At 34.0% G+C, this 12,061-nt stretch overlaps 1 protein-coding gene across 1 annotated transcript in view; it reads left to right on the plus strand.

Annotated features, from left to right (window-relative positions):
* Nucleotides 1-8: 8 nt before the first annotated feature.
* LOC103587255 (multimerin-1-like) overlaps nucleotides 9-12,061 on the plus strand; it is a gene marked incomplete at its 5' end in the record, with an annotated part of 17,473 nt that continues 5,420 nt past the window's right edge. The window contains one exon of the mRNA XM_008568715.1: nucleotides 9-1,533. Coding sequence (XP_008566937.1) covers nucleotides 9-1,533 — 1,525 coding nt within the window. The remainder of the gene's footprint in view (nucleotides 1,534-12,061) is intronic.

Here is a 12,061-nt window from a genome sequence, read left to right on the forward strand (position 1 = left end):
AGAAGAACATTCCAGGTGCTGAATCAGTTAGTAATAATGTCACTGAGTACATGTCTACTTTACACGAGAATGTAAAGAAGCAGGGTTTAATGATGCTGCAAATGTTTGATGATTTGCATATCCAAGACACCAAGATTAACAATCTCACCATCGCTTTGGAAATGGAGAAAGAATCTGTCAGGGGTGAATGTGAAGACATGTTGTCCAAATGCAGAAATGATTTTAAATTTCAACTTAAGGACACAGAGGAGAACGTACATGTGTTAAACCAAACATTGGCTGAGTTTCTCTTTCCAATGGACGATAAGATGGATAAAATGAGTGAGCAACTAAATGATTTGACTTATGATATGGAGATCCTCCAACCTTTGCTTGAGCAGGGAGCATCACTTAGACAGACAATGACGTCTCAACAACCAAAGGAAGCAGTAGTGATAAGGAAAAAGGTGGAAAGTCTGACCACTGCTGTCAATAGTCTAAATTTTCTCATCAAAGAACTTACAAAAAGGTACAACTTACTTAGAAATGAAGTACAGAGTCGTGGTGATGCCTTAGAAAGACATATTAATGAATATGTCTTAGAAATGGAAGACGGCCTAAATAAGACAATGATTATTATGAACAATGCCATTGACTTCATTCAAGATAACTATGTGCTAAAAGAGACTTTGAGTACTGTTAAGTATAATCCCGAGGTCCATCATAAATGTACCCAAAATATGGAAACTATTTTGGCATTTATTTCTCAATTCCAACATTTGAATGATTCTATTGAGATGTTGGACAATGATAATCAGAGATACAACTTTGTTTTGCAAGTTGCCAAGGCCCTTGCAAATATTCCTAAAGATGAGAAACTAAATCAGTCCAACTTTCAAAAGATTTATGAAATGTTCGATAAAACCACTTCCCAAGTGATAAAATACCAGCAAAATATGAGTCATCTGGAAGAAAAAATACTTGCAGCAACTAAAATTGCCAGAAATTTTGAAACTCGCTTGCAAGGCATTGAATCTAAAGTGACCCAGATGCTGATACCATTTTATATTTCAATTAAAAAAGGCAGTGGAACCACAAATGACAGAAACCAGGCTCTTCAACTGCAGGTGTTAAATTCCAGATTTAAGGCACTGGAAGCAAAATCCATCTATCTTTCAATTAACTTCTCTTTGCTTAACACCACTCTCTATGAAGTTTTAACAGTGTGTCATGATGCATCTATGAGTATATCTGAACTGAATGCTACCATACCTAAGTGGATAAAAGGTTCCCTGCCAGATATGCAGCTTCTTCAGAAAGGTCTGACTGAATTCGTGGAATCAATAATTGAAATAAAAACTCAAGCTGCCATGTCTAATTTAACTTGGTATATAGATCAATCTTTGTCTGGCAGTCTGGGAAATGTGATCAAGTCTCAGAAGCAAGTTAAATCATTGCTGAAGAAACCTGGTACACTTAAGAAACCAACAGTCAATCTTACCACTGTCCTGATAGGCCGGGCTCAGAGAAACACGGACAACATTATATATCCTGGTAAGCTATTACTGTAAAATAACATTTAACCTCTGCTTTGACTTAAATGATACTTAGATCTGTACAGTTTAGCATGACCATAAAATATAAAAGGTGTTTACTTTAACTTACGTAGATGGTCAATTAATACAAAGACACATTCTTTGAATCTGATTCTATCCTATTTCATTTAGGCATCAGTACAAAACAAGCACTTTTAGTGTAAATATTTATGTACATGTTTTTAAACTTTTTCTGGTCAGGCTTCTATAAAACAATCAAATTTGCTCCTACGGAACAATTTTCTTTGCATAAGTAATTAAAGAAAGCTATTAATACATAACGAGATCCTTGATAAATATGACCAGAATTATTCATTTTGGCATATGAGCACAATGTCTGGGGTGCAATAGGAAATCAATAAATATCTGTCGAATGACTGTTTGACAGTGAATGTTCAGGATTTAGATTTGGGTAGATCACAGAAGACCATGACTGCCAAACTAAGGCACTTAGACACAATTTGGTAAAGAATGGGATGTCTATGAAAATTTGGAGCGGTGGGCTGGGTGTGGTAACAACTGTGGCTCAGAGGCATGAAGCTAGGAGTAGGGTGTAGCATGATGGCAGAGGATGAAATTAGGTACCCGTTAGGACATTATTGAATAAATATTGGCAAGAGCAATAAGAGTAAGATCTAAGGAAGGGGTTATTGAAACAGAGGAGACAGATGTGAGAAATGTTGTGAAGGTGTAATCAACAGAAACAGAGACGATGGGAAGACTAAAGACCTGAAGAACATCAAGTCTTGCTTCTGGTGCTACTTGTCTTAGGAAGTCTAGGTATTAGTTAGTAGCTGAAGACAAAAAGTTCACCTGGCTGGGTCTCAGTTTCTTCCTTTTAAGTGATGAGATTCCAGTAGGTGATTTGTTGAGGTCATTAGTAGAAATATGTTGCAGACTGGATCATTGTAAGAAACCATGAGCTATTCACAGCCTGAATGCATGGCACTTGGGGAAGAGAGAGACCTAGACTAATCTGAGGTTTTGAATTTGAGAAAGAAGAGGTTTAACAGATATAAACACCAAGAGGAGGAGCATAAATCTGGGAGGAGAGAGGAATTCAGTATGGTGCATATAAACTGCTCAGTAACGTCTCTGTAAGGAAGTTTTGTGAATATGTCTGGCATATGAGTAATATTAAATAATATTTTCATAACAAAAATAGCTACTGATTCTTACCAAAAAAACAAAGAAAAAAAAGGCTGTGTTTTCCTCTTAGGAGTTGTTGTTAAATTATATGCCCGTTTGAATGAATTTTGTATTTTATTGCTTTTTCATTTACAAAAGGGTCATCAATACTTTAACATGACTCATATTTAGTCTCTAAATGTTTTGATTATATTAAAAAATCACAGAATAATAGAGACTCGAATTCTCTCAACTATTTAAATTAGTATATTTATTTATGATTTCCCCAATTTAATCTCACCTAGGAGGACTAATCTTACCCCTGTGGGAACACAGAACTATTTAGACCTATATATTTCTCAGAGAAATATCTCAATACAAGATGTTCTTATAATATCAACTTTAGGAAAACTAATGAGTTATTGTTTTCCATGCTATTTAAGTCCTTGATATTCATGGGAACACTGCAACATGAGCTTCAGTTAAGCTCTATGGTATGTGTGATCACACACCAGGCAAGCTATGTCATTTTTCTTTTCTTGCACCAAAAAATATCTGGATCTGTACAGTAAGTGTAAAATTTAAATAGCCTCAAAATTAATTGAAGTAAAAAATTTTATAGAACATAAGAACTTATAAACTTTGATAGTATAAAGAATGCATGTTCGGACCTTATAAAAATTAAATTTAGATGCTTATAGTGATTGATGATTATTGGGCAAAATGGGCTAATAATAAGAAATAGCTCAGTTCTGATTCTCTTCATTCCAATGAAGCCTTCATAAAATTGCTTCCTGTTTCTTTACTTACTTTGAGTAGAATTTTTTACAGATCTATCTACCAAAATTAATAATTAATTAAATGTTATTTATTTTATCTTAGTAAAGATACCAATAATGATGTTAGGGCCATAAAGATATATGGCCTAATTCTACGTGCAAGGTAGATATTCACTTTCTGCAGGATGAGCAACATAAGGTGTGGAGCCCTTTGAAGTGGGTGCATAGATTTGCACACCCATTAAGCCATCACTGCTTCCACAGGCCATAAAACTGATGGTGTTCACTGAACAGCTGAGCAGGTAAAGTCTACGCAAGGTGATAAAACTAGTGGACTCAGGCTAATTTCTCCTTTAAAAAAATAAAAGCAAACTAAAGCCAGAAGATAATTTATCATTCTCTTATGAACTGCACGATCATATTATTCAGATCATAACTACTATCATTTGCAAAATAAGTGGTTTGTAGAAAGAAAAGCCATATAAACATAGATTTAAATTTTAATCTTAATTTTAATAACTGATAACTTACTGTGAAGCCTGATAGTACTAATACTATAATAATATGATATAGGATACTATTAATTAACATTTACCATGTCTCAAACACTGTATAAATTATACAATTTACTTCATTTAACGATACCTAGGAGGCAAGTACTACTATTCTTTTTTTTTTGGTGGCTGGCCAGTATGGGGATCTGAACCCTTGACCTTGGTGTTAGAAGGTTGTGCTCTAACCAACTGAGCCAACTGGCCAGCCCTTATTCTTATTTTGAAGATGAGTAAACAACTAATTCTCAGACAGATTAATTAAGTATCCAGCCTAAATTCATGCAACTAGTAAATTCCCAAGCCTGACTCCTGTCTGCGGGACTCAAGGCTCAATCCTCAGCCACTATATTTGAAGAGACTGTAGAGTATGTTCACACGCCTTTCCCTTCCTTCTGTTTGTTTTTCAGAGTCTGGCCATATCTTAATATTCTATATGGCCAGAGCTGATAATCCTAGGAAGTTTCCTTTCTTGCAGAGGCAAGTCCTGACTTATTTCTGCACTGATAATGAGGAAGCAAGGTGCTACTTTTCAGTTTGGCTTGTGATATCAGTTGTGATATGGCCAGTGGGTAGTAATTGAAAGTCACCATCAGTTATTAACAGGATCTTCCTTTGATGTTGAAGAAGGGCAAAATTCAGAGCACTCATCCCTCTCACTTCCTTTTGAGCCAGTTCTACATTCAGTTATGCTAATTCTGATTCCTTGTCGGCCATTGCCGGTAAGCTATTCCGGTTCGATTGCTAAATATTTAATTTGTTTCTAAACAATATTCTAATTGACACCAAGAGGTTTGCATTTCATCTTCGAAGGTTTGTTTGTATAGCAATTGGCAGACTTCTCCCTGCAGAGAGAGTTTGGCTGCTTGCCCTTCCAGAGTAGCTGAGTCCTGCCTTAACGGAATGTCAGCAGCGCCACTGCTGAGCACGTGCGCCTCCTGCTGGAGAGACCATTGACTTTATATTTCAACCATTTCCCCAATATGTACCAATTTAGCCCTCCTTAATAAACCTCTTTTATTCATAATTATCCTTTACTCCTGAGAAAGATTACATTCAATAAAACATTTGGTAGTGTATCAAATGCCACTTTTAAAACTTAGCATTGCTGTGAATTTGAGCATTTAAAAATAAAAATAAAAGCTTAGCAAATATAAATTATTTTATACTGCTTTAAAAACAATTCTAAATTTTGTGACTCTACATAGAGGCAGTTATGATGACTAATAAACAGACTTTGAAATCCGGAAACCAGGGTTCTAGTCCTGCCTGGCAACATATTTGCATGGAATAAGTCATTTATTTTTCTAATCCTTACTTTCTTCATTCATAAAACAAGAGTAACACACTCACCTCACAAGTTTATTTTGAAGATCGAGGAAATAATCTGCATACAGTATATTATTAAGTTAGCTATAATTCTATAATGTAATTTCCTTAGCTATATGCAATATTTATCTTTATTTTCTTAATATTTGACATATAATTATTTTCATACATTAATATAATTTACAGACTCTTGGTATTCCAGTTCCCTGTTTTTGCTTTTGTAAGTTGTTTTAAACTCAGCATATGCTTATAACTTAGCTTATACTTATTATATAATGATAAATCAAAAAGAATAGGATACAAAATATATAAAGACTTAACTGTAAAAAAAATGTGCATTGAGAAGCACTGAGAAAAAAATTGCAAAAAATTTTAAGAATGGTTTTCTCCAGAGATTTTCTGCCATTAATATGATTTTCCATAATATAAAAAATTTTTTCAAATGTACCTCAAGGTAACTAATAAGTTGTCTTATGAACAAAAATATTTGAATATAAGACAATTAAATTTCAAGAACTATCTGCTTGAATTTAGAATTTATATTCTGTTTTAGAAGGTCCTCAAAACCCTGCACAAGTTTGGTGATTCACAAGAAGCACTCTTCGGACTTGGGATATAGTGATGTTCGTGTTCACAGCTAAGATTTATTATGATAAAAAGATACACAATAGGAGGGTAGACACAGTGAATGACTCTTATCAGCTGGGGACTGGAGAGAAGTCACATTCCCAGATGCTGCCCAAGGGCAAAACCTTGCAAGTAGGCCTTTCTAAAGATAGCAGTTTCCAGCCTCCTATGTTAACTCTTCACTGTGCATGATCTTAAAGATACTTTTTTTGTCAGAGTTGGTTGTCAGGCCTCTCTACTAGGGATGGCCTCCCCAATTTGTATCAATAAAATGTATTATTGTTGAAGAGAATATTTAATGAACTACTTTTTGTTCATGGCTCTTTGGGAGAAGAAAAGACTCCCCCAGATTTCCATATGATTCCCCTTCAGATAGAAGGACTATGACAGTTGAAGAGAGAATGCTGACAAAATTCACAACTCTTTCCTCACCTTGTCCTACCACAAAGTGGCCGCTGTATCTAAGGTGAACAGTCAAAAATCAGATGTTTGATGATCACATTTTCTGAAACAAAATTTCTGATACTTGGTTTGACATTAAAAAGGAAATGGGACAGAATACCAGGTTCCATGTATATAGTCACTGCACATGCTTGGGTTCTTCCCCAAGCAAGAACCACAGGATCTATTACCTGACAATAGACTATTTCTTTGACACCAAATATTTGAAACTAAATTTGATTATTAGCTGGTCTGAAAATTAAATACAGTGAATATGTCTTTGTACTGGTTATTAAGTAAATTATTAATTCAAAATTGCACATGATAGTATCACTTTGTGTCATGTTGATTATCAAACATGAAAAGGAATGTGTAGAGATTATTGAATTACAGATTATGAACTTGTGTAATGGTCCAAGTGAACATGATACTTTTATCCTGATAAAAATTGCAGCATAGAAAGCCATAGATTAACTGCATATGAAATCTGAAAAATAAACTCTAAGTTTTTAATTGCCAATTTTACTATACACAGCTTAAAGTTAGCTCTAGAAAAAAATGATATTTCATGTTATATACTTAATTTGAACTTTTCAAATCTGTTTATGTTAAATATCATTGTTTCAGGGGAAAATATCAGTGACACTCTATTGCTGTCAACATTAATGAATCTAAACTCAAGTCTCTTTACTCCTAAAAACAAATTACAATAAAAGTATCACACAGTGTTTGGAAAACTAAAAAAATCAATGAGGAAAAGTTATTGCATGTTGTTGTGCCAGAATGATAAGGGTACCAAAATACACATACACTTTTTGCAACAGAAAACCATATTCTATGGTTAATCAACCCTCCTTTAAGAATTCTTTCTTTTCTAGGCTTTATAATCTTAAGCAAGTGTTAAAATTTGAAATTTTCATGCAGATTTAGATTTGAGAGGAATCAGCATAAAGATGGTGTTTTGAAACTCTGGGTGCGGATAAGCCAGGAGCATATGCTTACAACCAAGAGACCAGAAGCAGGAGCAGAGTTAGAAGAACAGCAACCTTTAAATAGCAGCTGGAGTGAGAGAAGTCAGGAGAGAATATTGAGAAGCAACAAATAAAAGATGAGCACATTTTATATGGATGTTAGCATGCGATTGTGTTTTCCAGTCCCACCAAAGTAAATTAGAAGCTATGAAAAATGCTCAGTATTCCAAATGGTTATCTGAGTTACCATAAAAATGAGGAGACATCAACACTGCCATTCAAACATAACCTAAGCTTAGTGACTATTGTTAATGAAGAAATTATTGTTTGTACAAAGTCAATGTGTACATTTAGTTAGCAATTTATTGTAAACTAAGACATTTCCTTGAAATTGTCAAACTGCAGATTTACCTGAAGAAGATCTTTGAAAAATATGTTCCTAGATAAAAGGTACAATAAAGGTACAAGATAATTTTTATTATTCAGTGTCATATTAGTTTAAAATGTTGTGTTACAAATCTTCTAAGCAGTTTTTTTCTTAAGAGCCAAATTAATTTTATTTGGAATTATTAATATTATTTGGTGCATAGCCAATGTACATTTTGAAAGAATTTCATAAATATTGCACAAATTTATCTTCAGAAAGTATCAATTTACACTCCCTAGAACAACTTATGAAAGGGCCTGAGTGTTATATGTATGTGTGCGTATACGCACATGGACACTTTAATTTTGCCTGAAAAGTTTGTCTGAGAATTTAAAAAATTTTACAATGCTAGATTTTAAAAAGCAATGATGTTTACATTGTACAGTGTTAGGAAAGTGTATTTTATAGCCATATGGACAGGGTTGGTTTAGAGGCAGGCAAAGCAATTTTAAGACTCCTGCAATCACCTACCTATGACATAGTGAGAACGCCAACCAGAAAAGTTAATGGGGATGAAATGGAAATCAAAGAGCAGGACCATTACTTTTGGGACATTACATTTGGTAAAAGAATAAATGCTACAGCCAAAAAAAGAAAAAAAGAAAAAGAAAAAGCCTTGACTATTCTCTGGTGATTTTGAAATCCTAGGTAGGAAATTAAGGGACTTGAAGCAGAGGATGTTTGTTTATTTGTTTCTTTGTTTGCGGTATAACTATGTAAGTTATAACAGTTGAACTTACTGGTGTTGATATACAGTCTATGAGTTTTGACAAACATGTGGTCATGAAACCCCCACCACAGTCAAGATAGAGAACAGTTTCATGGCTTCAGAATTTCCTCATGCACCTGTACAGTCAAACCCTATCCCCATTCCCAGGCCTTGGCAACCAGGGATCTAACTTCTTTCCATTCAATTTTATGTTTTCCAGAAAATCTAATAAATGAAATCATACAGTGCATGTAGGCTTTTCAATCTGGATTCTTTCACTTAATGGAATATACTTGAGATTCATCCATTTTGCTGCATATATTCCTTATTGAATAATTGTCAATTACATGGATGTACTGTCTTTTGATTATTTTCCTCTTGAGGGATATTTTGGCTGCTTCCAGTTTGGCATGATTATGAATAAATCTGCTATAAACATGCACATTCAGGTTTTTGTGTAAGCAGAAGTTTTCATTTCTCTTGAATAAATATATAGAAGCAGCATATCTTGGTTATAAGATAAATGCAGTAGTTAAGTAATTGGAACTGGCCAACCACCTGGCATTTCCATTAATAACTTATGAAATTCTAATTGCCCCACATCTTTACCAGACATTGTCAATATCTTTTACCATTTTAATAGATGTGCAGTTGTATCTCATTGTGATTTTATTTTGCATTTTTCTAATGACTAATGATGTTGAACACATTTTAATGTATTTTCCAGACAGTGCTTTTAATTCTTCTTTTGATTGATGGTTATGACTCTGAAGAAAAAGGAGGAAACAGTTGATGATATCAAATAAAAACATTTAATTTCCTAGGTCATGGCTTAAGATAACAGAATAATAGTTTAATGGGAATGGTTGGAGTAAATCTTCTGGGACAGGGCTATTACATTTGGTAAAGATTGCTGATATGATTAAATGTGATTTAAAGTGATATTTGAAGGGTTGAGAAAAAAAGATCCCAGAAAACAATATCAAGAACAACAGATGTGATATATAAAAATATATAAAAAAGAACAAAATAAAAATTGATAATGTGAAAGGAAAGTAGTATTTTCACTCTATACACTAGTGGATAGAATGTGGGTAAGTGAACAATGAATTTCAAAATTTAATATAAACAGATAAATATTGACATTTCTAGGAGTTATTGGAAAGGGACATATGAATTATTTCTAGAGCAATAGAAAAATAAACCTTATTTGATAGAAACAATTTTGATAAGCGGGGAGGCAAAGTAGCACTGAAAGTTATAAATGTATTCATAAATATAAGGGTGGAAACAGTTTAGAGAGCATTGGAATCAGAATGAAACATGAAGAAAAGTGCTAATACTGTGTGGGCATATTACCTAGGAAAGAGATACGTAGTGGATCTGTATAATGCTTTCCTCTGTGTATTGCAAAACCGGCCCAGAAGCAAAATGGTAGGTTCCCTCACTAATCTATTGGAAATTCCATTGTGCCTTATGCGGGGATCAGTTATCTGTCCTCTGTAATGTAATTGTTTAAATTAAAAAATAATAATAAAAACTTGATGCTAGAGTAGAAGTAAGCAATATAAATATAAATAAAGTGAAAATAAATATAAGATTATGGGTAATATAAATAAAATAAGAATAAATTAGAAGACATCAAAACAGTGCTCCTTCATTTATTCGTCAAATTCCAATTAAGTTTGAATGAGCACTGAGAAAGGTTTAGTGGATAGAGTGGTAAATTCAACACAGTCCCTCCCCTCATGGAGCTCATATGTTAAGCAAGTAACTATAACAAAGAATGATGAATGTTAGCAAAGGCAGGGTACTTTGAAAACATAAGAAGCTCTCCACTCAGTTTAAATGTAACATGAACATTTATGAAACATAAAAGTAGGATTAATAGAAAAATGGAAGTAGAGCACATATTAGGGTCCAGAGAGTAAAGACCAAAACAAATTGAGAAAATATGAAATATTCCAGGACAGTGGAAGAGGGATTTTAGCTGTGTTCGGAGCAGGGAAATGAATATTGAAAGATTAGTTATGCTGCTTGCACACAATAGTAGAATGTTGAGTTGACAGAACTGTTCAACTAATTGTACTAATCTTCTGCAAAAAAATAAATTTAAAAGGTCTTGAGAGAATTTAATAGGTTATTGAAGCCCAAGGTAGGAGAGTTGTAGAAAGTTTGCTTGAAATAATTCCATGTCTCTAGAAAAACATGCCAATGATACCACAGCATCAAACTCTACGTAGTCATTGCGAAACTGTGATGAAGCGATATAGTCACACTAGAATGTGGTCATCTATTCAGTCTTTCATTAATCTGTTTGTTTATTATTAAAAATACATTAGCATTTTCTATATGTTAGGCACTGTGCTAATCAGTAGTGACACAAAATTTAAGAAACAGAGGGCCCGAGCCCTGACCTCATAAAAGCTCACGCCTTAGTTGGAAATAAAAAAGGTGAGCAATTACAGTCCAGAGTGATACGTTCTATTAAGAGAGCCTGAGAGCATCGGGTGGTAATTGAGAGAATTAAAGTAACTAGCTCTACTGGCAGAGAAAGAAGGATGTCAAAAGAACATGATTTATTGGAGTTTGATTTTTGTTAATTCAAGAACAAATAGCCTGTTGAGCACTAATTTGAGCAGGTACTTATATAGGCACCTAAGCATTTTTTAAGTATTCTAATAATAAAGTAGAAAAATATGAGTCAGATAATGCACAAAAGTGGATTTGTATATGATTGCATAACAAAGTACAAATAACTTCAATCAACAAATCAGTGCCAACCAATCTTTAGTCGTTATAATGCTCTGGGGCTTGACACTGATTCATTAAATATTTTTATCAAGGACCTGGATGAACACATGAGACATAAACTTGGAAATGATAACCAAGCCGGAAGTGGTGGTTAAAACATTTCGTACAGAATACAGAATAAAACGATGAATGGTTTCTATGGGCAGAGATGGTAAATCAAGTCTAATAAGATAAATTTAATTATTATCAATATAATTGTAAACTCATATTTAAATTAACTGAATAAATATAGGATTTTGCAGAACTTCAGTGACATCAGAGCATAGAAGATCTGTTATGACACAGTGTGGTACGGATGCAGAAATAGTCAACGAACACTTCCAAGTTTATGTTACATTAACACAGGCATTAAGTTCCTTTCAGCAGAGATAACTAGCAATTGTTACCATAGCTTACACTGCTGAGACTCAATTGACACAATACATTCAGTTCTGGGTGCTGTGGATGTGATTTTATGTCTTAAAGTGTGGTTATTTTGTCAGGGACTTGGCTACCAGAGCTACCTAAAATAGCAAGGAATGCAAAGAGAGTTCTTAAAAGAACCAGTGGAAGCAGGTACAGGCCAGTGGATAAGGCGCTCTGGACACATAATCAGTAGGCAACATGACAGCTGTCCTAGAAGGCAAATTGTGCATGGCATCAAGAAGTTTGGGGGACTCTAGCAATAAGAGAAGGTTGAGGCCCTCAGTTAGACTAAAGTGGACCCATTCT

The sequence above is a fragment of the Galeopterus variegatus genome, unplaced genomic scaffold (genome assembly GCF_000696425.1).
Source record: "Galeopterus variegatus unplaced genomic scaffold, G_variegatus-3.0.2 Scaffold435, whole genome shotgun sequence".
NCBI lineage: Eukaryota > Metazoa > Chordata > Mammalia > Dermoptera > Cynocephalidae > Galeopterus > Galeopterus variegatus.